Source organism: Micropterus salmoides, unplaced genomic scaffold, assembly GCF_014851395.1.
Source record: "Micropterus salmoides isolate LMB-PRFRI ecotype aquatic unplaced genomic scaffold, ASM1485139v1 Ms_hic_scaffold_23, whole genome shotgun sequence".
NCBI lineage: Eukaryota > Metazoa > Chordata > Actinopteri > Centrarchiformes > Centrarchidae > Micropterus > Micropterus salmoides.
Genome location: NW_024041484.1, coordinates 5085180 through 5110313, shown reverse-complemented (window position 1 = coordinate 5110313; position 25134 = coordinate 5085180). Strand labels below are relative to the sequence as shown.

Genomic DNA, 25134 nt, shown 5'->3' with positions numbered 1-25134 from the left:
GAGAAGCAAAAGGAGAAATTGGAGTTTCATAGTCTTCACTCACTGTAAGTAGCTGAACAGGCAGCCACTCAACGGTGTATGAGACACGTATGACGTCTCAAAGATACCAGCCAGTGTGTCAGGTGACGAGTCAATTTATCTGCCGAATTGTGTCTGCATTGGGCGTGCAGCAGGTGGGAAATCCAGACTGTGTCCTAATAAGTGATAAACAATTTTGCCCCCATAAAAACATAATGCACGACTACAGACCTAAAAATCTGCAAACACGCTACTGTATAAACTGTATAATATTTACTTGAGTGGATGAATACTACTTTATTTTGTGACTGAGTGTTTTAATTGTTAAATTGGCGGGGGGAGTCCAGCAGGTGCTGAATACTTAATGGGCAATAGTCATATGGTTGTCCTGCTCATGGATGAACTAAGTGCTCCAGTTCAATGACTAAAATGTAGGAACTGAGGTACAGTCAGTGATGGTAGCCTCTGAGATGCTGTGTGAATGTAGTTGTGTGTCTGGGCTGTACCACCCACTGGTCCTCATCTCAGTAAAAACATCAGCAAGCAGCTCTTTGATCAGCTTGTCTAGTATTTGGCAGTCACCAACAAACTCACCAGTTAAAACATCCCAGCATTTGGGACCAAACATGCGTCCCCTTGCCAGGATAGTGCAGGGGTTCTGATTTACCACACTGCAGAGAAACTTTGCAGGCTCACTACAGCTCTCAAAGCAGGTGACTGCTCAAGAATAATTCTGATCAAGGCTTTAACCCCACCAAACCTGTCTGAGGCCCCAGACAAAGAAATTTGATTTAATTTTAATCTTTTATCAACACAACAAAATGTACAAAATTAATTAAAGCTATCTTAAACTTGTTCATTTTTAAACTAGATCCCAGCCTGCAGTAACACTAATGGCATCAAATCTTTAGTTATTCAGCCTCTGATTTTGTTTTTGTCCTGTGTAGTATTGATAATGGATAAGTGCAATTTCAAGTGCAAGCAAGAACAGAACTAATTTTCAAAACAACTACTGATAGAAAGGTAAGGGACAAAATCACCAAGTGATTAAGATCTACAATGTAACCACTGTAGTCGGTACAAAATTAGTAAAATAAAAAAGACATGGGTTCCCTTTTCTAATTCTGCTGCAATTTCTTCCATTGTTTGTGGAGCAGAATAGTTTAATAGTTTGGTTTTGAAATGAATTGTCCTGAACAGCACAATTTTGTAAAGCATATACTGTAAGATGTATACAGGCATTATGTAACGGACGCGCCCTGTACATCCGTTACATAATGCCTGTTGTCACAAGTGATCCATTACAAGTCAGCTGAATATAATACATTTAATACTAGGGCTGTCGCGGTGGAGTAATATCCCCCGCGTTAATATGTTGGGGCTCAACAGCACGGTATTGTCGCATTTTTCATCAATGAAGTAATTTGGTGCCATATAGCATAGTGTCTGTGGATCTCACCTCACTGCGCAAGCTAGCTGCTGGGTGCTTGCAAAGTCCTTTTAGGCAAGTCATGCCACTCGGCCACCATCTTGCCAACGCCTCTGGGCAGTTATTTCTAACAAGACCAGGCTCCAATCTGAATGAATGGTGAGAGCCAGAACTGCACTTTTACTGGTCACCGGGACATAAAAACTACATGAATAGAATCAGCAGTAAAATCTTAACAAATCGCTGAGAAAGTAAAATAAGGTTTAAAGTGTTTTTCCTGAATGGTTATCCTTTTGCAATGCATGCATCACCACTTCCACGCATGCGCAGTAGAAGTAAAACTGCCAAGCAAAAGTACTTCTTAAACGATGCATCGATGAAATGATCTGTAGGAGCTTCGAGTACTAAAATCATAAAATTCCTCAAGCATAAACCAATAAATCTGTGTACAAGTAAGATGTAATTTATTCACACTGCTGTTACATGAAGCACATCTCAATAAAACCTGTTCTTGGGAGAGTTTCAGTTTATTTACAGTGTGCCTGGAAGACCACCCCAAATTATTGGAGATCCTCTGGGGAGAGTTCTGCTCTAAAGCTCCCAGCACTTTCACTTCTGAGGCAGGGCCCTCTCGGGTACCATGTGCTCCCTATTTGGCACACTTCGTCCTGTGTTTAACTTTATAGGAGGCTTGGAAGCAAAGCTACTACGTGATTACAAAATAACTAATGTAGTTTTTCGATCTCAGATTTTATAAAGTTGGGGAAGTTACATTTTCACTGTTAATCTTTCATTACACATAGGCTTGAAATACACACATGCACATAGATGTGCATTAATTGTTGAGAGACGGTGTCGACCATAGTCTAGCCAGCCACCCTCATGTTCACAAGCCAAGCCCCTACCTGAAATTGTGTGCATTTTCACTGTGTTGTTGAAGATTAGACTCGTGTTTGTTTGGCATAATTACCCACAAGTGTGATAATTGTAGCTATTTGCAGTGAAAGAGCACAGAGAAATAAACAATTTTTTCCAAGATTGTACTCATCTTCTGTGTTCATGTCTGTCATCCCACAGTTTACCAAAGGTTGTAAAGAGACGCGTAAACGCCCTCAAGAACCTGCAGGTCAAATGTGCCCACATTGAGGCTAAGTTCTACGAAGAAGTACATGAACTGGAGAGAAAGTACGCAGCCCTCTACCAGCCCCTCTTTGACAAAGTAAGTAATTTATACATCGTTTCAGGTTGTGCCTTTCAGTACTTCTACTGGATTTCTGCAGCTTTACTGTTTCGTGCTCCTTTTTAATATAGAATCATATTTCTATGTTTGGGATGGCTGAAATACTTCTGTTACGTGTATGTACGGTGTTTTTCTAAATACTGTTAACACCCCTCAAAGCATAAACTAAAAGGCTAGAATCACAGCATGGGTTATCATGAACCTTATGTTTGGGGTGTGTGTAACTGTGTTAGAGTAACTGGATCAGAAATCATGAGGCAGATGGATGCATTGTCAGATGCATAACTTGTCGTCGATGCGTTCTTGCACAGCATCTGTTTATGCTGATCTGTACTGCTATACATCCAATCAAAACTGCTCACACATCCTGTCCTATCTTTTGATTTTCAAAGCAGCTGAGTCATGCTGGACGATTTCACCTAAAATCAAAATCTATTTATTGAACATTTTACCCCGATTATTGAACACTTGTTTTGTTTTTGAATGTTTTTTGCCCTTACAGTTCACTGAAAGGGTTTGTACTGTAAATATCAATTATTAAAGCTGGGCTTAATTAATTTTTTGATTCACAGAATTTGAAAATCTATTATCTAAATGTTGATAAGGTAATTTTGACATCCACATTATGGAGACATGGTTCCCCTGTATTCTGTATGTAGAATTATGACTGCTGCTACTAAAATTTAACTCAATAATTAATGTCAGTGCGGCCCCGAACACTGTCCGAGCATGGCAACACACACTTTGCGCGCTTCCTCTCTTCATTCGTCAAAGAACATCAAAGTTGCGTGACAACTGCTGTTATAAGCGTAACGGAGTTAATGTTAAGTATTTTAAGGAGTGCTGTGTGTGTGTGTGTGTGTGTGTATTCATAGCGAGTGAGTGCTGGCACGAATGAGAGCGAGCGGCAGAAAGTGACAGAAAAACCAAGCAAGCTTGTTTTCAGTCTTTAATAAAATGGATGTCTGTTTCGTCGACTGCTGGAAAGTGAAAGCGGTTAGCTCTAGCTGACTCCGGGCTGGAAGCTCAGCAGGACTGGATGGGGCGGAGTCACATGACCACACACAGTTGTATGTTTTTCCGGGGAAAGTACATGAACACACACTGTGGGGTGGGGATAGATAAACAACAACCGATATGGTAAAATTACATCTGTTAGAGGCTCTGAATTTCATTCTGAATTTCAATTAAATTAATTGTCCAGACCTACAGCTGAGGCAGTTCAACACAGTCCATTTTAAAGCTTAGATATAAATAAACGGGTTGTTCTGGTTGTCTTTGTAAAGCAAACTAAATAAAATAAAACTAAATATAAATGCTATTGTAGAAGCTATAGCATTTTATTTACAATTTAGCGCTGTAACTCTCTGCCCCAAAAGCAGAAAGTCTTTGCTGGAAACATTTGATAAGCTGGAACCAGATGATATTTGCCGGTTTTGCTGAATTAACATTATAACTTACTGCAGATACTTGTGTGTTTTGATTATCATAGTTGATCGACAAATTGTAACAAATAGACATTTGATGGGGACAGCCGGTACAAGCATTTAACTTGGAATCGTTTTCTCCTGTTCTTTGCAGAGAAGTGACATAGTGAAAGCAGCTTATGAGCCCACAGATGAAGAATGTGAATGGAAGACGGATGAGGAGGAAGAGCTGACAGTAAGTAAGCAGGTACAGGTGACGTATACACCTGCATGCTTCCTGTCTGACTGAAACTTTGGTTTCTGCTTTTTTTTCCTGCTTTTTTTGCGTCTCATTTTACATTTCATGTACGCAACTTAGTCTCATCCAGAACAGAATAAGCTTTACTTAACAGAATGGTTGCAGTGCATGCTGCTAATAAGGGACTTAAATAAGAGTTACGTTTTTCAGCGTTATCACTGATTTCAGCTGGTTGCATGGCAAAGCAGTAATACAGTTGATGAATCTGTGGATTTTTTTTTTAAGCATTAAATGGAGCTAGTTTCTTTGTCTGTTAAGTGTTGCCTTTGTGGGTGTAGCTCTGTTTTGATATAGGAAAAGAAAAATGGTGATGTGTTTTGAAGAGAAAATGTCTGTCTCCTTCAACCAGGATGAGATGAAGGAGAAGGCCAAGTTAGAGGAAGAGAAGAAGGACGAGGAGAAAGAAGACCCCAAAGGCATCCCCGAGTTCTGGTTAACGGTTTTCAAAAACGTGGACCTGCTCAGTGACATGCTGCAGGTGGGTTCATCCAGACAGCTGCCATGGAGGCAGTGAAAATGGGTCAGATGTTATTTGCTTCCAGCAATGAAAAATCAAGGTTTGCTTCCACCTGCTGGCCAAGTTGTGTAGTGCATGGATTTGTGGTGTGATGTATGACAATAATAAAACTGAAGTACATGCTGGACGATCTTCTAAATACTGTGGGGCTTTCTCTCCTCCACAGGAACACGATGAACCCATTCTCAAACACTTACAAGACATTAAAGTAAAATTCTCAGATCCAGGACAGCCCATGGTGAGTGAGAATAACACTCGTTCAATGGCTGAAACATGTCCATTAACTTTGATTTGTCTAGTAACCGCAGTCTCATTTGGTCTTCCCCAGAGCTTCACGTTAGAGTTCCACTTCGAGCCCAACGACTTCTTCACAAACACAGTGTTGACGAAAACCTACAAGATGAGGTCAGAGCCGGACGAGAGCGACCCTTTCTCCTTCGATGGACCCGAGATCATGTGCTGCACAGGGTACAGTGCCTCATTTTTTTGTTCAGTTTTGTTTTAAATTTAGGTGTACAAGTCATAAATATGTTGCCGTATTGTGTGGTGTTTTTCTAGTATCTAGAGCCAACTAGCAGTTTTCTTTTTGCAGTTGGACAGTTGTGACATTAATATTAGACAAATTTGCAATGTAATGTTCTTAGTTTATAGTAAAGATGAGAGTAATTGTGTCATACAGGGGTGGAAATTAGCACCCGCCAAATGCAGGTGGATTTTCTGTTTGGCGGCTAAATGTGGCGGATAGTCTTCCAACATTTATCCGCCACAGTGGCGATCTTGACATATAATATCTGTTTGACGGTAACTAACAGCAGTTGTTGTGTGTGTCGCACTTAAATTGGTCAATGATAATAATAATTTGTAGAGCACTTTTCAAAAACAAGTTACAAAGTGTAAAGACAATAATACCCAAAAGACAATAATACAAAAACAACACAAGATAAAAGCATGAAAACATTGAAAAGACTAAAATACACTTAAGATAAATATAAAGTCAAATAAGATCGGGAAAGGCTCTCCTATTAAAGTATGTTTTAAGAAGTGACTTCAGAGTTCACTGACTCAGCTGACCTGATATCCTCGGGCAGGCTGTTCCATAGCCTCGCGGAGCTTTGTTGTGATCAGTAGCGTTGATCGCGTTTTTACGGTCATCTAGCTTAAAATCCTTAACCCACATAAAACTTAAGTTAAAAAAGTTAAATAAAAAGGATATAAAAAATGTAACGAAAAATTGTGGATTAAAACTGGATAAGAGTCCGGTTTAAGACGGAGCTTCCGACAGGTAGCTACAGACGCCAATGCATGCGCAGAGTGCAGATTACGTCAGCGATCTTGTGTACCAAGGGATCTAAAATCGTAATTCACTGATTAGGAGGTTTCATTGGTGGTGGTTTTATGTTCATTTCACGTTACTTGTATTTGATTAACATAGATTTAAAGGGGGTGGGCGTTAGTGGACAGGATTCGGGAGGTAAAGAGGAGAAAGTGTAGCCGCTTTCATACAGAGATCAATCATAGATCAACGCGGGAAGAATATCTGCTAATTCATAACAAAAAAGGTTTGTAGCAGTATCCCGCAACCATGTGTGCTTTCACATAGCGGTTTGGCTTTAGCGGAACCAGCAGTGTGTAAAGTGACTGTTACGTCGATAGGGTTACGTCTGGCATGCGGACTGTGGCTTTTCACAGAGATCGGTCCGTCTCATCTGTCACCAACTCTCCCTGCTCAGAGGCGGATCAAATTGGACCCCCTCTCCTGCTCTGTACCTTTCATACAGTGCAGTGAGCTGGCAGATTGGCTCAATACCCCCGTGAAATAAGGCAGCATGAAAGCTGCTAGTGTTGGGAGCTAATTAAAACGTTGTATTTGGAGTGTTTTTAGCTTTTAGTTGGCTAGCCACCAGCGTAATGTGGTGACATTTAACGTTACCACCAAACAAAAAACGGACGAGGCTGAAGCAGAACATAAAAAAATAAATAAAGTTGGTGGTCGTCCACTCAGTGTCTGACACACAATCAGATCTTCTAACGGTCCTGCTGTCCTCCCAGAGATCAAGAAGTATAATCCATAGGCTGTATTTAAAAAAAAAAAAAAAAAAAAAAAGTTGATCCCACAAAAGCTGTGATGCTGTGGCACCATTTTTTTTTTAAAAAGTTTGTATTCAACATAATACCTTTTTTATTATCTCAAATAAAAGGACTGAAACAAATGTGACACAAAGGCAATTTATTATTTTGGCCAGTAGATTTTTTTTCTTCTACCAGCAATCTTAGCAGGTGAGCCAAAAAGTTAACTTCCACCCTTGGTGTCATAGTGCCAAAGTTCATTGTACTCCTTTATAATGTCAGTGACATTTTGACTCCACCTCAACAGCCAACTTGACCTGTACCAGCCATTTCTCTCTATCTCTAATCTCTCTGCCTCCTTTTCTCTCTCAATCATTTTTAAATGGATATCACTGACCACAGCAACTAGATTCCAACTAGACACACGGTCAAAGATTTGACATTTAAAATGTTGGATGCTGACCTTGCTTTCTTTGCTGCTGCTGCCGCTTCCTGCACTTGTGTTCACCCTAGTTGCACGATTGACTGGACGAAGGGCAAGAACGTCACGTTGAAAACAATCAAGAAGAAACAGAAGCACAAGGGCCGCGGCACAGTGAGGACTGTCACCAAAACAGTCCCCAACGACTCCTTCTTCAACTTCTTCACCCCACCAGAGGGTAAGGCTGACGGGGCAGAAACATAAAACTTATACCGGGGGTCAGTCATACATAGCCAGTTGTTTCACCTTTTTCAAAAATGATCAGTAGGATTGATTGATTGCATGGTTAAACTAACTTCAACTATCTCCCTTTGTTTACAGTCCCTGAAAATGGAGAGTTGGTAAGTCAGTGTACTTCCTCTACATGAGTTATTCATCAAAATGATTTTTTCCCCTAATTGCCATGTATCATTGTCAGCTACAATGTCTCACTGTTTTTTCTTAATAGCTATGGCTATAAAGTTTTACTAGTCACATTTTGTCTGACTGACATTTAATTAACTAGCACTTTGAGCGGCTTAATGGACAAGTGTGTGATGTGTATCTTTAACAAATCCCAGGAAAAAGACCAAACGGGGGGTGTGTGGCCGGCCTGATGTCTTTTCTTCTATGCCATACAGCTCAACTGTTGTCCAAGAACTACTTAACCCGCATCAGTGTCTTTCATTACCATGAACACACACTGTAGTTCATTTTGACTCAATCCCACACACAGCATCCTGCTCCCCCAATACTCACTAGAGCACCAAATGTGGATTAATCTGCTCCTGGAAATGGGCCCCAATGATGCACTGTTTGCTCCTGTTGTTTGAGTTTCTGAAAAACTACTGTTGAGCTGTTTTTAGGAAGATACATTAGCATAAAACTTGATTTATGTGAGGGCCCGGGGCTTAATGCCACAGAGTATGGAAATCAAAGTATTGTGAGAAGTGCTAATATTTAATTTATTTGACCTTTTTTTTTTTTTTTTGACAAACACTAAATACTACCGTTCTCATTTTCCAAAGGAGACCATAGGGTTGGGATTAGTATCAGATGTGCTAATTAATAGATTTGTCTTTCAAATGCCTCATTGAATCGGTTTAATTTTAGCATTTAACTGCTTAAAGCAACAAAAGCCATAAAAGCACTTGTTTGAGAAGCAAAACTCTCCATTCCAAACACATTTTACCAGGTAGTGTACTACAAATTCGGTGTTGGCTAAATGATTGAGTGTTTTGTACTTTGCTCTCTGCTATTAAAACAATGGAGATTTTTTTTAGAACCTGAGCAAAATGCTGAACAAATGAGGGTATCTGACAAACTTAGGGTTAGGTCACAGTAGGATGTTTCACCTTGGCCCTGATTCTAAGAACAGCCTGGAATGCTTTCTCTAAGAACGTAAACTGAAAATGCATGTCTGTCTGCAGGATGAAGACTCAGAGGCGGTCTTGGCTGCAGACTTTGAAATTGGCCACTTCATCCGTGAGCGTATCGTACCACGGGCTGTGCTGTACTTCACAGGAGAGGCCATAGAGGACGATGACGATGACGTGAGTTTAATCTCAAGTTTGGCATCTGCTTTAGTTTGGCTTCACTAGGCCATACTGGAATGAAAACATGCCACCATTATAGAAGTGTTGCAATGTTGTTCTTGATTGCTGCTGCGTTGTGGCTTTGTCAAGGGAACACATGAGGTGAAAAAATAAGCTTTGCTCTCTTTCCAGCTGTAAGGAATGTTCTGTTAATGGTTTGGGAGGCACATTATTTGTTAATAATCATTTAGCTTTGTAGTAACTAGGATAATTATCAACTGTTCATGTGACAGTTAATCTGTCTGGGGAACAACATTAAGCTAGGTTAAGCTAGACTCTGATCAGATGGTTTTCTAGCTAATCCTCACGTTTGTGTTTTTAACAGTACGATGAAGAGGGAGAGGAGGCGGACGATGAGGTAAGGGCCACAGTAAATGAATGAAAATGATTAACCTCAGCATCCAAGAGAGATGTGGTTATAGTGATAGACATGGATGACCCAGCAGTCTGAAGTTGCTCTGCTCTGTGCTGTGTGTTCAGGAAGGCGAGGAGGAGGCTGATGAGGAGAACGACCCCGACTATGATCCCAAGGTGAGCTCACCCCTCCACACGCGTGCACCCCCCCCCCCCCCCCCCTCTCTAAAGATCTCTGGTGTCTGAGAGAGACCTTACTCAGCTGTTCTCAACTTTGTTGGCTCAGGATGCTGTCTCAAAAGTAAAGCAGCTCTTACTGGAGGCCAGCAAAGGCTGCAGTGATCTCTCAGAACCTTCCACAGTTCATGAGTGAATGTTAAATGTTAGTGAGAAACTTTTTGCTTTACACCGCCTGCTGCCCTGGGGGGGGGGGGTCCTGAGCTGCAGGTAGAGAATGGCTGTCTTAACTTGACTTGTCAGATTTCAACATACAGGACAAATACTGTCAAATGCATGTCATTTTACACCAGCTTTTGGTTTGCTTCAGCTTTTATTTTGGTGTGTGATTCTTGATTTGGCTTACAAATACAAACCCACTTCCTGTAGGTATACAGCATTTCTTTTTACAGTTGTCTTAACCTGATCCTGAACCTGTGTTTTCAGAATAACCTTTCACCAGTCAGTTAAATCTGACTGCTGCATGTGGTTACTAAAACGAGAGCCTTAACCTTGAGCAACACACAGATCTACTATGCCTTAAACCAGTGAAATGGTATTCATTCTAATATATTTCTGTTGGCCTTATCTAAATGCATTATTTGTGCAGGAAACTGGTACGATAAAGTTGAATGAAAGCACACACAGTAAAGTGCAAACATGCAGAGGTTTGTTATAATTCCACTGAGAAATAAATAACGGGTCCCCTCCTGTAGGCTCTGTTTGTTCACTGATTTTTCTGCTTCACTGCCTCCCTGATGGAGGAAATGTAGCTGAAGAATTATGACTAAAGAGGGTAGAGGAGAAAGGCTGCGTAAGCTCAAAGGAAGGGCAAGCAACAACTAAGACATGTATATCTCTTGATGATGTAAGAAAGTGTAGCATCACAGGTTTTGTAGTTGCACAGTTTGTGCACATATACTGATTTAGGGATTTTGAGGGTTAGCTGATTGATTTGGCCTGAGGTTAGTTTTTTTTCTCCCAAACTGGAGCAGCTTGTAAGTTTGACACTACACGATATAAACCAGCATGACCTCTGCTTCTTTGCTAAACAAAAAATGTCTTTGACATTCTGTATTCTGCTAGTTTTGCTTTTTATTTTTCTCCTATTCATTAATGTTTCTTCATCTCCAGTCACTTTGGCATCTTTTGTCAGCTACTCTTTAAATTTTTCCTCACTAGGTTTAAGTGGTGACTGTAGAAAAATAACCCTATCCTGGTAGGTACAGCTTGTGAATTCAGCTTACTACCATCACACCCCGCCCTCACAGTTTTGGCTTTTGCTTTCCTTTTCCTCCCATTCTTCCGTCCTCCATCCACCCCCCTCTGCACCCCCCCACCCCACACATGAGCACCCTCCTCTGCCGCCTGCTGCACCCTCCTGAGTTACTAACCCACTGGTGTGTTGTTGTTTTTGAAGTTTAACCCATAGTGAGTTCTGCATTTGCACCTGTATTATTTCTGTATGTTGAAGCTAGTCTAGCCCTCCCTTTCCTTTTTTCTCCACCATGTTGATCTTGTCCCGTCCACAAACACAGGCTACTGTTTGTCTTTTCCTTTTCTGTCGGGGTGAGGATTTGTTTGTCATGAATATTGTGCTTTTTGTTTATGGATGTTTTGTTTTTAATACCCATTTATACCTCATTGGCCCATTTGTCCATAGTTTTATTCTCGTTCCTGTTCACGTTAGTTCTGTTCAGCTGCCTTTTCTCTATACCTGTGCTGTTAATGCTTGAATAATGGCCTTGGGTGGGGGGGGGGTGGGGGTGCTTGCGTTTGAAATAAGGCCTAACCAATAGTTGGAACTTGGCAGATACCCAAATTGCAAGAAACGCCAACAAAGTGTTTTATCTCCCTGGGGGTGCCATCATTGTCAGCAATAACAGCCTGTTTTCTATTTTCATTAGAAGCTTGATTGCTTGCAGAAGATAAAAACATGTCTATCAAAATATGTTGCATCATAGTCTGCAGTAGAAGCAGAGCTGTTGCCTTAGACATTTTGGTGAAAATACAGCGCACTGTAAACTATTTTTGGACTCTAAAGTGTCAAGAGTTCAGCGGCTGCCAACTGTATCGCCCAAATGACCTTACACTGAGTCAGTATGGCATCAGGCCATCGAACCTGAACAGCTGCAGCGTGCCATCACCTCTAGATGTGTGTAATGTCTGCTGGAAGGACGCCCTACCCCGATTATGATGGGGACTTTAATTACCTTCCTGTGCACTTCTCATCCCTTATTTACTCAAGTGATTCCTTTTGTTTTTGGCAGCTAATTGATTTTGAGCACAGTGGCAAAAACCCTTCAAACAGGATGCTCAGTTTGAAGGGTTTTTACATTTGTTGTCCTGTAGCAGCAACACCACAATTGGCACCTTTTAGCAGACGTCTCGTTTCCAAATTTGCAGTTGTCTCCTCAAGTATACTGAACGGTTTACAAAAAACCAGGCATTTTATTAGTAGTTTTAATGTTCTTAATCTGACGTTTGTGGTAATTAAAACCAGTTTGTGGTTTCCTGGTGATTATGTGTTTGTGTACAGATTAAACAAATGAGTTACAGCATGTTAAGAGCTGTCAAGGTCCTGGTGAGCTGATTGTTACCTTTTTGATAAAGCCAGACTGTTTTGTTCGGTAAAGGCTCTCCTGTTTTAAGCTTGGCTTAGCGAGCGTGGTATCAATCTGCTTATTTAACTCTGCTTAAAATGCATTTCCCTTTAACTGTTTATTGATATGTCCTGGTTTGAATCCAACCTAGGACCGTGTCAGGGCCCCTCCCCCCTTCTCCATCCTAGTCCTTTGTTTCTTAATACTGTGATCTAAAAAAAAAAAATAATAAAGTATTTTCCCCTAAAGAATCTTTGTACCACAGCGTAGGGGTCATTATCGTGGATCTCTTGGGACGGTGACAATCCGAAACATTTTTGTAATCATTGCATTCATTAGGATGCCACTGCGATAACCGTGTTTGTCATGGTGTCTAATCTGGATGTGTCCTGGTCCCCAAGTTCATATCTGTGCGTTGTGTTCAGAATAGTAGGGAGATGAGAAATGTTTGTGAAATTTAGAAGTCCTAGCAGCGTGTTGAATTAATGTTTTAAGTGTTGAAATGGCTTTGCCGTGTGTAGATAGTTTTTTTTTTTTTTTTTTTTTTTTGTGGTGTGTGTTGGAGCAGTTTTTGTCTTAACAACCGCCCCCCCCCCTCCACCCCTGTGATTTCTTACAGAAGGATGCAGCCCCCCCAGCTGAGTGCAAGCAGCAGTGAAGCCTGGCCTGGCTGCCTTGAGGATCAACTGCACTGTAATGGCTTCTCAAATTAAAAAAACAAACAAAAAAAACAGATTAAAAAAAATAGTTACTTAACGCCTTATAATGTTTTGTATTTTTCTTGGTAGAGAATTTGAAGAAAAAAAGTTTCAAGATTTTTGTTACAAAAACTCATGGTAATCTACTGGGAGGAGCTGTGTGGCTCAATATACATAGTATTTTACTAGACCGGTTTTTTTTCTTCTCTTCTTCCTCCTCTGTACAATAGATAGAATACAGGAAAACATCTCCCTCAAAAAGCATGAACTTGTTTCTTCACTGCTAAAACTAGTTTGGGTTCTTGTGAAGTCTTTTGTTGTATTTGCTCTTAGACAACAGCTGTGGTTTAGACTGCATCGCGGCGACGTCAGTTTATAATCCCCGCCCTTCTCTTTCCTCTTCCTCCTACCAAAGTTCCAGGTTGGTCAGTGTTGGTTGTCCCCAGGTGAATCTTTTTTTACTCTTAGCAGGACCTTGAGCACTTGTAAAAGCACTGTAGCATTTCCAGCTCTTGTGACCGAGGGCCGATGGGTGACCTGCAACGGGTGTCTATTCCACTTTATCTAATCTTGCTGAGCGTGGCATCCGGAGTTCGTGTTTTTGTCCACTTCCTGCGCCACTTGTGCTCATCTACTTTCCACTCTTGATACATTCCAGTAAGCAGACTAGCTGGCACCGTTGGAGGCCCCCCCCCCCCTTCCAAAAGGAAGTCCACTTGTCTTTAACTAGATGGACTCATCTAAATTGAACAAAAATGAATTTTGTTTCACCTTTGTGACGCAATAGGTCGCTCCCATGGCTTTGTCTAGCCTGGTCGAGTCTCTTTAACATTCCAGAGAATTCTTTAGATGCGGAAGGGGATGAGACAAGTTGACAGGTTTGCCCCCCCCCCCCCCCCCCCCAGCCCCAATAACCCAGTGCTTCGGGCTCCTCGTAGGCTCGCAGGGCTGTCGTCTTTTCTATAGCACTTTGTCCTAGAGTGTGGTGTACCAGTGGCGTCCTGTCATCGGTTAGCTGTCTTGAGTATTCCTAGTGATCAGCACTTTGTTTGATGCCTCCCGCCTGTACACTCATGGGGGCCGGTGCTGTAACCTTGATATATGGAGAGTTCAACTTGTGCTGTCTGGGTTCGAAGTAACTTTTCTTACCGGGGGGGGGCGGAGGCGGCACACTTGGCCTGTTCAGAGAGGCTTTGTAGGAACAGGGTTGGGCAGACGTAGCACAGCACATGACAAGGAAAGGCCAAACCAGGTTTTAGAGTCTGTGGACATGTCAGGTTCACCCTATGCCCCCTTTTCTCATCAGTTTGACGTTTACCTCTTGTGTTGCCTATTTGAGACTGGTCAGGTGACTCTCACGGACCTCAACCCAGCCCCTGAGGTCTTGGTTATTATTTTTTTTATCACTGTGAAAGAAAGAGGGGAAGTGTGATAAGGCCATTGTGTTTGTCAGTGACCCACCACCCTCCTCCCTACCCCAAACCCATTCCTTTGTTACCCAGAAGGCCACAGGGAAGCATGTCAGAGCAATACTTAAAGCCAGAAGGGGGACCGAGAAGAAACCGTAGCCTCTCTGTCTATTAATGCCTTTTTAGTTGTGAAAACAGCAAAGTGTTGGTTGCGTTAGGCAGCATCGCATCTACTGTGGAGAGCCAGGGTACCTCTCATTCTGCAGGGAGTATTCAGATCATGTTTATTGGGAAAGGATGTGAAAGGGTTTCTGTAGGGTCCTTCTGAGCAGCTGTTGTCAAGGCAAAACGCTATGCTACAAAAATACTAATGTACTCAATAACTGTACGTGTATGTTCATGAATAAATTGGTTCAACATGTCTAATATGGTTAAGTGTTTATTTTTTTATTAAATTTGTGTTCTTGGAATAATTTTTTGCATCACACAAATTAATTTTCTTATTACAACTAAACGCGTGTATTCCTCCATCATATTTATTTATACAAATTAAACAATACAAGCTGCTGATCCATGGACCGGTAGTTCAGACCATTTTATTTGGCCAACAAGACGCCAGTAGAGGGCGCCATTGCTGTGAGATTGTACAATAAACTTGACCTCCCACAGGGAATATGGTTTGTAATAACTAATTGATAATAAATGACCACATCGAATACCATCTTAACCCCGAGAGAACAGTTATATAGACTTTACCCTAGAGAGGGCAGTAACTGATACTAATTAAAAGTGGAATGACTTCAAACGCACTACAGCTCAGATGGTAGCTGTTAAGATCGCCTGAGGAGAGACTTGATCGGTTTGCCTGGTAAAAGTTAAAACGCCTCAACCATAGTACAGACAAGGCTGTTCATACACATGCAGGTGATCATAATAAAACACTAGATAATGTAGCGGGAACTGATGCCACGCTACTAGGGGCGGAAGAAGCATTCAGATCGTTAATTTAAAAAATGTAAAATACCATTAACGACCTGCACTCAAAATTATACTTAAGGAAAACATGAATTATCAAACGACTGGATTACTCCACATACACTAACGTTTAGAAACAACCAAGGTGCAAACTAGGAATACTTTGCAAATCACTTATTTGAATTATAGTAATAAAGTACTTGCAGAATTTGGAACGTGCTCTTAATAAATGCTAAATCCAAATTTCAAAATAATTAAGTAGCTGTCAAATTTTTAAATTCATGGTTGTTACTGTGTCTCAGAAAGCTGGGTGCCGCTGAGGGGGGCGGTGCACCTCTCCGGAACACCCCTCCTGCCCCCAAACAACTCACACACACTGTGACCAGCTGCCAGACAAGCAGACAGGCAGGCAGCCTCCTCGCTACAACCAGCACTACTCTCACCGCCGCAGTCACAGCAGCGTCTCATGCCTTCACCTGCTCCGGGAGAGACAGCAGTCCATCTGTCAGTCCGTCCGTGCAGCCGAGCAGCCGGGGAGGTGGAAGCCTGAAGCGTTCAGATGAAGATGCTGGAAAACGGGAGGAAGGTGTTCAAGGAGGGTCTGCTGGAGAAGCGGAGCGACGGGCTGCTGCAGCTCTGGAAGAAGAAGCACTGCGTCCTGACCGAGGACGGCGTGCTGCTGCTGCCTCCCAAGCAGCACGACCAGCCGCAGCACCACCAGCCGCACCACGGCGGCGGGGACGCGGGCAAAGTCAAGGAGCTGCACTTCGCCAACATGAAGACGGTGGACTGCGTGGAGCGGAAGGGCAAGTACGTGTACTTCACGGTGGTGATGACCGAGGGGAAGGAGATCGACTTCAGGTGCCCGCAGGACGAGGGCTGGAACGCGGAGATCACCTTGCAGATGGTCCAGTACAAGAACCGGCAGGCGATCCTGGCCGTCAAGTCCACCCGGCAGAAGCAGCAGCTGCTGGTCGTGCAGATGCCCGGCCAGAAGACCGTCCGCAGCTCGCCTAATGTTGCGTGACCTGCGGCGTGTCCCGCGGACATTGTTGCGCCATTAGCGGTAAGACAGCTAAAGAGAACGCGAGATTGAGGGGGGCTCCCCAGGTCCGGGGACCACCTGGGGATCCCCTTGCAAATTAAGGACCCGTTTTTCGGTTTTGTTTTATTCCCTGGATATGTGTGCCACGAACGAGGACGTCTGGTTTCATCATAGGTAATAGTCAGATCAAACCCTGAGCGAATAATCTTCCAGAGGGGGACAAAATCGTACTAAATGTGGATTTATTTTGGCATAAAGAAAAGTTTGGGAGCCCCTGCTGTAGGCCTGCCTAAATGTCTCTCTCATGGAGGTGAAATCCTCCGCAGGGAATTGTGCTGGATAAACATTCCCAGGCAGGTTTGATACATTTTCGTACACGTAGGGATTGTCCTTATCCAAAACGGCTTTACGCGCGGAGAGTAGATTTAAATTATGTCGCGTTTTAGGCCGATTTACGTCAATACTGGAAAGATGTAAACATAATCCATTTAAAATTACATTTACATAACTGAATCAATGTTGGAAGAAGTCTACAGTGTTTACATTTAACCCTTAAAAACGTGTATAATATGCCTCAGAGAATCTTTAAATTAAGCGTAAAGACGCACAGATTGCGCGCAAAAGTCAAAGGCGGTCACGTCAATCCCCCCCCCCCCCCCCCCGGTTTCAGTTTATGCACACACAATAACTTAAAAAATTACTCTGACACCTCGACCTGTAGTGTCTCAGCCTCTCAGCACAGTCTCTGCAATATGTGCATCACCATGTGTATACAGATTTACAGTACAGCTGCACACCCAAGCAGCCCATCTCACTCAAATTTGTGTTAATCAGTGAAATAAGCTGATTTTTGGCCGTTTGGACAACCCATTTCCATGCACATGGCTCTTGGTGGCACATGGTGATCTGTTGTCACAACTGAGGTTTCAATCCAGCAAAGCATCAGTGGACTAAATATATGGAAACAATATGGTTATTGGGTCATTGTCATGAATAATAGACATAAGTCACCAAACATGGTGGAAACACTGGTCCTGGAAAGGGAGGGAGGGGGTCATGGTACATTGACCCCCTCAGCACTAAAGATTATGGGGGTGGGGCATTTAACTCATGACCTCAGTATTCCTAATATCGTAGCTACAGCCCTGCTGAACAGTAATTCCCGCTCTCTCATACATGCTTATTTATTTAATTGAAAAGATAAAAGTAACCTCAGTTAAAGCTTACAGATAAAGTGAGGGGGAGAAAGTTTTCCCCATTATGTCAGTTTGAGTTGGCGTCAATGGTTTGATCTAGACTGTTGAAATGAAATGAGCTGCCTGAGGTCCTATTATATTGAGTCTGTGTTTCAAGTGAGTTTAGATTTCTTTTGCCTCCTGTGTCACGCACCATCAGTCAGCAGTCTGTCTAACTGATTGCATCCGCAGGTTAATTGGACACTCAGCTGGAGGATTATTATCTCCCCCTGCCACTTCAGCGCCAAGCTCCACTCTCCAGGAGAACCCCTCATCCATGTAGTGGTTTCCACACACCAGTGGCCCCTGTCCCCTTTTCAATACAGAGACTTATTTCACAAAAGACTGATCAACAAAAAGCATGTGAGAAAACAGGTGTATTCTACCGTGCGATGGGTTTATCCCTTATTTATTATATGTGTATATATATTTTCTATGAAAAATGTTATGATGTTGATGAATGTTCAGTGTGGTTGTTGCTAGAGAGGAACCAGAAATACTCGCTTGGAGGTTCATAGCCCACGTTACACACAAAGTCCTTTGGGAATATGCTTACATAGTTATCTTAGGATGGTTGCTGTAGATTAGTCAAATCAGTTCTTTATTGGTAAAATGTGTCATTGTCCATGTTTTCGTTTTTCAACTGAACCAAAGAATCATTTCTCTCTCTAGTGCAGTGTTACAACTCAGAATATACTATACTAAAATACTATAGATATATGATGAGATACCTGCATGACCTATATCTAATTTGTTTGATAGCTTTTATTATTAGCTACAGTACATCTTCGTATTTTCATTGTATACAAGAATCATTTCCATCATTTTATTTGACTGCTTTTATCGATACAAAAGCTATCCTTTGTTTTCTTCTGAGTCTTAAATCTGAGTAAGATACTAGCTTTCCACGCAGTTTGTTTTCAGTGGTTACAGAGACAAGCTTATTCATTTAATAAGTCAGTAACATGCACAGTGGAGGTTTGTGAAATTGATAATTCTCAGGAGCTGAACTGCTCTAAACACAATTTAATTGGTTGCATTCAATCTTAGTGGGTGGGGACAAATTACCACTGTTCTGGCTTGGTAAGTTCTGTCTGAGACTAAAAAGGAAACAAATGCTTCTTCAATTTGATAACCAAAAACAAGGAGGAAAAGTACATTTGACATTTTCAAATCTGTGGAAATTCAGAGGCTTCCTCTGTGTTCAAACGTCTTGGTCATAACAGGAGAAGCTATTGTAGCTTGTCAGCTGTCAAACCATCCATCTACTTTTATTTGGCCCTCCACCTGCTCCACAAAAGAGGCACGTTTGTAGACAACTATGACAGGAGTCAATGGTTTAATTAGGTCTATTGAATAAACTGTGTAACTTATTGCCCTGTTAGAGATTGTGCCAACTAGCTTCCGTACTGTCAGTTAGCAAGCTAGCTAGCTTGTCAGTAACAAAAGATCTATTATGACTGACCAGTACCAGCATGTTCCCTATAAAATGTACTTGTTTTAAAGACATTTTGTGGTGTACTGGAGAAAGACTTCCTGGTCCAACGTGTGTCACATGACCTACAGTTAACTGGGCCACTCAGCTAAAATCACATGTCAACGTAGTGCTGCTACAAGGTCCTGTTATTGCTCTCAAGGTTTGAAAGCTGTCATGTGTAAGATTATCTTCTCCAATCGTTGCTCGTTGTCCTTGGCTACAAAATTGTGACAGATTTTGTATACAAAATAAACCCGTTTGAAGCTAGTTAGCTAGCTGCTGACTTTCCAGTATCACAAATGTTTTTGAAATGTCCTTGGCAATGCAAGCTTACCAACTAGCTAAATTAAGCTAAAACAGACTCTTAGAAACTCTTTTTCCCACCAGCTTTCTGCCAACTCTGCCTCTGATTGGCAAGTACTTGTTGCCTTCGTTGGTTAAGTTGGTTAGGGGAAAGGGGTTAGCCAATCAGAGACAGCGTATGGGACATGACTTGACCATTGACTGTATTAAAGTGGACGTAGTCATCGTGACGTCACTTATCGGTTTGTGGACTGACGTTTTGAAGCCTAGATTTTGGCATTATGGCCGTCACCATATTAATTTTTTGCAACCAGCGGCATCGGACATAACCATATATGGACAATTCTGAGCTAGCCACCTTGGTTAGCAAGGTGCATCTGTAATTCACGTTGTCTGTGATTTGATGCAAATTTTGGCTATTGAAAAACAGGCTAAAAATGTAGGCCTGCTCACCAGAGAAAATAAACCGCCGACTCTTAATAAGCTTTTTCAATGGCGCTGGTTAAATGTAAATAGTGCAGCGGATACGAGTCACTTTAGCCTGATTTACAGGTCGCCATGGTAGCTACTTGTCAATCAAAAGGTAGTCCCGTCCAAAGCATCCCCTACTTTATAGTCTATTTTCTCTCTAAATGGGAGCATATTTACTAAATGAACATCATACTTTATTGAAGATGACTTGATAACAGCGACTAAACTATAAACTCATTATGAAAATGTTTATTAAGGTAATAAAACAAGTGGGAAGTAGGGGCATTTTACCATTATTTCTAATGGAACCAGACTTCTTTTTGCAACCAGTGGAGTGACCCCCTGCTGGCTGTTAGAGAGAATGCAGGTTTTAGGACTTCCGCATTGGCTACACTTTTCGGACCCGGACGTTCCCCCTTGGGCTTGACAAAAAAATGGCAGGAGTTGTTAGAAAAAAATGACACATTTGTCTCCACCCACTTTACCACAGCCAATCATATTATTTCTGTCTCTATAGCAGGTCTGCCCCCCAGAGAAATGTTCATAAAACTATATCTCTAGTCTGCAGTTTTAATACTGCAAGGCATGCAATGTTTTTCATGACAAAAAGAACAGACTGAACAGTGTGATTGTTTTGAAAGTTCTAAAGATGGCGATACACAGGGAAACATCACGTGTTAATGTGTCAACTAACGGTCTCTGAAATAGCTTTTTTTCATGATAGAGGGATGTCTTGCCGTCACAAAACATTTTATTTCACTATGGCCCATGCTGTTTCCTGTTTGCTGGAAGTGTTTCCCTCTGCACCCCCCTCTTGCCAGTGTTTCACCGCTGAACCAACACATGCCTCCTTGTTGTTGTCATCTCCCACACAGGGTAATAGCTGTGCCCTTTATCTAATGCGACGGGTGTGATGCTTCTCTGACATGCCTTCCTGTTGCCATCATTATACACAGTTATAGCTGTGCCCTTTGTAGCCACTGTCCAATTTCTTATTTCAACGTGAGATCTATTTTCATACTTTGAAAAGATACATTCCATTAAAGAAAACAAAAACAGCACATGTCTCATGTGGTTTCTTTCTTTCTGCACAGCAGCAGATGAACGTCAACACCCTATGGTTCAGCAGGGTAATTTAAATGACCTGTTTAACTAGCTGCTGCTCTGTCGGTCTCCATGCTTTCATGCTTTACAACTGCTGAACCCTTCACCCCGTTTCCTGGTCTAAAAGTAGAAACCGTGTGCAGAATTGGGTTTCACTGCCAGTTGTTGCCGCTCAGATATTCTGCCAGCACGTACTGTCAAATGCACGCGTGGCTCCGACAACTTTCCTGTCCAAAGCCAAGCTAATTCAATTAAACCCGCGGTGCACATGACGGCATCCTTTCTGACGCATGAAGGGTTCGTTGCTGCTGGAGAGGAACATTGCTTGTCTCTGAATATTGAGGTCTGAAAAATAGATGATAGTCGCATTTGTGCAATCAGGAACCATAAAAGAAATAGACTTAAATTTCAGACATTTAGCAGATGTTCTAATCAAGGGTGAGGCAGAAATATTAAAGCTATTAATGTAGCTTTTGCTGTGGCAATTACATGATAATGGTAAACGGCAAAAGTTATCACAAAAAGAGAAGAGTCATACAACTAGCATAAAGCAATATCTATTTAAAATATGCTAACATACCAGACCAAGTGAGGCTGAAGCAGCAAAACCCCTATGCGTAGTGAATTATATCATCAAGGTTTTATTAAGGACATACACCCGGTCTAAAAAACAAGGCTATGTCTTTTTTACTGTTTTGGCCAATTCAGCAGATGTAAAATTAGTAATATATGCATTATTCTGTGTACTTTGTGATGAGGACACGAATAAACTCTCTGGTTGATAAATGCCTAATAATGTTCTAAGAAACACTGTGGAAAAGAACCATGTCATTTTGTACAATAATATAGACAGTTAATTCAGTGAATTAATGTAATCTACAAAATGTGCAATTTGTCTAGCAAGCACACAATTTAACATACATGAAGAGTAAAGTTCAAAGAAAATTATTAAATAATGTAATTTTTAACCTACAGAAGGCGAGAAAATATCTGTGAGGAGGACATGATAAAGTTACAGCCTTTCTTGCTGTTGACATCCCTCCGACACGGCGGCGTATCTCTTTGAACTCCCCAGCAGCAGCTGTTCCTCAAACATCACTTAGGAAGCCTCTGTAGATTGAAGTTGGCACGCAGTTTGACCGCTAACTTATTCCTCACCATCTCTCTTTGATCAGGAGGAAGACGTAGGCACTTGTGATAGAAGGCTCGTGTGGCTCTAAATGACTTACTAAGAGCTTGTAATCCAGATTTGTGGGGTCTCTCCTGAAGCCTCACCCCCTTTGTTTCACTAAAGAAAGATTAGTATTCTTGTAGTAAAGAAGAATCTTGCCCACTGAGACACTGACTCAGTACATAACCTAACTTTTCTGTACCTTCGTCAGAGATCTTTGTTTACATAGTAAAGCTGCCAATACTATGTTTTTCTTATTGTCACTGAATCCTATCAAAAGACCAAAACTAACAATATGGTAGTCCGTCTCTCAATACCAAGGTACAAGGTAGATTTATTTGTCACAATATAACAAGTTATAGAGTGAAATTGAGTTTTGTAACTCCCTTCTGCTACATAGCAGACAATATACATTAATACAGAATCAATTATGAAAAATGGTAAACAGAAATAAACTATCAACACTGGAGCAGTGCTGAGGATGACTTAGAGCTTAAGAGTCTGATAGCTTGGGGGAAAAGCTGCTCTGCAGTCTGGTGGTGCGGCAGAAGAAAATTCTATCTCTCTTCCCAGAAGGCAGCAGGGTGAACAGGCTGTGGCTGGGTGGGTACTGTCCTTTAGTATCCTTTGGGCTCTGCAGGCACCTCACCTCACCGATATCACTGATGCTCAGGAGATGGGTACCGATGATCTTCTGAGCAGTTTGAATCACCCGCTGCAGAGCCCTCCGGTCCTGGGCCGTGCACATCCCATTCCAGTTTGTGATGTTTCCAGTCAGGAGGCTTTCTATTGCTCCTCTGTAAAAGCTGACAAGAACTTGGCGTGGGAATTTGGCCGTCTTAAGCTTCCTCAAGAAGCCGTTTCTGAGCTTTCTTCACCAGCGTGGAGATGTGAGACGACCATGTCAGGTTCTCTGTGAGGCTGATTCCCAGGAACCTGAAACTGTTCACCTGCTCCAGCTCAGTACCACTGATGTAGACAGGAGTGTGTGTCTTTATCTCCTTCCTGAAATCAATGATCAGCTCCTTGGTGTTGCTGACGTTGAGCAGTAGGTTTTTCTGAGCACCACTCTGCAAGATTATGAAATTTCCTCCCGACATGAAGTCTCATCGTTGTTTGAAATTCGTCCGATGATGGTGGTGCCATCCGCAAACTTCACAACAGAGTTCTCTCCATATCGGGGGATGCAGTCGTGGCTGTAGAGCTGAACAGGAGGGGGCTGAGCACACAGCCCTGGGGGGCTCCGGTGTTGAGCACTAGAGTGGAAGAGGTGAGTCCACCAATCCGAACTGATTGGGGTCTGTTTGTGAGGAAGTCCAGTGTCCAGTTGCAGAGTGTTGAGTTTGCTGATCAGTTTCATGGGGAGATTGTGTTGAATGCTGAGCTGAAATCCACAAACAGCTTTCTGATGTCTTGAAGCAGGTGGGAACCCTCTCCTGAGACAGTGAGATGTTGAAAATGTCAGTAATAACATCAACTAGCTGATTGGCACAGGTTTTTAATACACCGCCAGGGACGTTATCAGGCCCAGCTGATTTACTCATATTCACTCTCAGCAGGATTCCTCACATCTGCTGTGGATGCTGACAGTGGCCGGTCCTCTGGAGGTGGAGTAGACTTTACAGCTGACTCCTTGTTGAGGAGATCAGAGCGAGCATAAAAGGTGTTAAGTTCATCTGGTAATGTGGCCTCACACATGATGGGGGAGCTCCTGCTTTTGTAGCCTGGGATGTTTTTGATGGCCTGCCACATATCTTTGGTGTTGTTGGTGTTGAGGTCTCTCTCCAGTCTCTGCTGATGTCTCCGCTTTGCCTCCTTGATGCCCTTTGCTCTCCTTTTTTGGCTCTGGATAGATCCCTCACCTCTCCATTCATCCAGGCCTTCTGATTGGGGAATGATTTTATCGTCTTAGTGGTCACCACATCATCAACACGTTTACTGATGTATGATGATATTGATGATGTATATTCCTCAAGGTTGATGTGGCTCTCCTGGGCGGCAGCCTCTCTGAACACACTCCAATCAGTGCTCCCAAAACAGTCCTGCAGAGCTGCTGGAGCCTCATCTGTCCACACTTTGAATGTCGTATTTGTTGCCTTGACCCTTTAAATCAGCTGGGTGTAAGTGGGCCGAAGAAGCACAACCTACCTGTCTGGGTTGCACTGCTTCCTGTTGAAATCGTAAAAAAGGCTTTAATTGCACCTCACAAAGTTTCTCTTAGCTTAATTTTTCATTTTTCATTTTTCATCCAACAGCTCAGTCATTTCATAAAACATCTGCACACTGTAGTTTGTCACAAACACTACTTAAATAGCAGTAAATAGTGCATTATGTTGGGGAATATTTACAGCCAAGGATTAATACACACTTGGTGCTCTTAAGTATTTACAGCAGCAGTACGGTGTGTGTGTGGGACTGAGTCAAAATGAGCTACTGTGTGTGTTCATGGTAGTGAAGGAACATGTCACCCAGTGTAACAGTGTGGCTCAAGTGTGATTTAATACCTTTTGGACAAAAGTGGACCTCTACGGCACAGAGAAATAAGCTATATCAGTTGTTGTTTCTGTTCTTTTTATGTTTTTTAATGAGAAAAACAGAATGTTACTAGACTTAAGCTGCCAGGATGCTTCATCAGAAGTCCTTTTCTGATGGTTGAACAGTTTCGGAAGGGAAAAAATATGTTCTTCTGTTGTTTCCTGAGGAATCCTAGGTGACTGCTGTCGCACAAAATGAAACAAAATCCCTCAAACGTTAAGTAAATCTGACACTGTAGCAGCTTCAAGCTGCTCTTTGGGACAAGTAAACTAAAGAACAAGCCATACTGACTCACTTCATAGCTTCTGGATGGATGACGGGCATTGACAGGCTTCTGTCATTTGGTAGCTGTGGTCAGTCTGGGCAACAGCAGATGATCACAAAGAAGTTATGCTGACAGATAAGTCTCCTTCTCCAAGCCTGCGCGTCCTTCTCTTCTCTAGACACGAACACACACTGGGTTAGATAAACTCCTCCTCCTCATCAT

At 42.2% G+C, this 25134-nt stretch overlaps 2 protein-coding genes across 7 annotated transcripts in view; both read left to right on the top strand.

Annotated features, from left to right (window-relative positions):
- nap1l1 (nucleosome assembly protein 1-like 1) overlaps window positions 1–14757 on the top strand; it is a 28878-nt gene extending 14121 nt beyond the window's left edge. Inside the window, exons 4-15 of one of the 5 annotated variants that reach the window (XM_038738316.1) lie at window positions 2525–2666; window positions 4269–4361; window positions 4762–4890; window positions 5096–5167; window positions 5258–5397; window positions 7510–7655; window positions 7799–7818; window positions 8887–9009; window positions 9377–9409; window positions 9532–9582; window positions 10804–10840; window positions 12844–14757. In XM_038738316.1, the coding sequence (XP_038594244.1) occupies window positions 2525–2666; window positions 4269–4361; window positions 4762–4890; window positions 5096–5167; window positions 5258–5397; window positions 7510–7655; window positions 7799–7818; window positions 8887–9009; window positions 9377–9409; window positions 9532–9582; window positions 10804–10809 (955 nt within the window). In that variant the 3' untranslated portion in view covers window positions 10810–10840; window positions 12844–14757. The remainder of the gene's footprint in view (window positions 1–2524; window positions 2667–4268; window positions 4362–4761; window positions 4891–5095; window positions 5168–5257; window positions 5398–7509; window positions 7656–7798; window positions 7819–8886; window positions 9010–9376; window positions 9410–9531; window positions 9583–10803; window positions 10841–12843) is intronic. The other 4 variants (XM_038738315.1, XM_038738314.1, XM_038738317.1 and 1 more) reach the window with 4 other exon arrangements.
- A 934-nt stretch (window positions 14758–15691) lies between these two features.
- Window positions 15692–20898, top strand: phlda1 (pleckstrin homology-like domain, family A, member 1). Of its 2 annotated transcripts, none has more exons than XR_005447364.1 (2): window positions 15692–16525; window positions 17779–20898. XR_005447364.1 is itself a non-coding variant. In XM_038738319.1 (2 exons), the coding sequence occupies exon 1, from the start codon at window positions 15866–15868 to the stop codon at window positions 16331–16333; it is 468 nt and encodes a 155-aa protein (XP_038594247.1). In that variant the 5' UTR covers window positions 15693–15865; the 3' UTR covers window positions 16334–16372; window positions 17779–20898. The 2 variants fall into 2 exon arrangements, 1 of the variants encoding a protein (XP_038594247.1); XM_038738319.1 differs by having other exon boundaries at window positions 15693–16372.
- Window positions 20899–25134: the final 4236 nt, after the last annotated feature.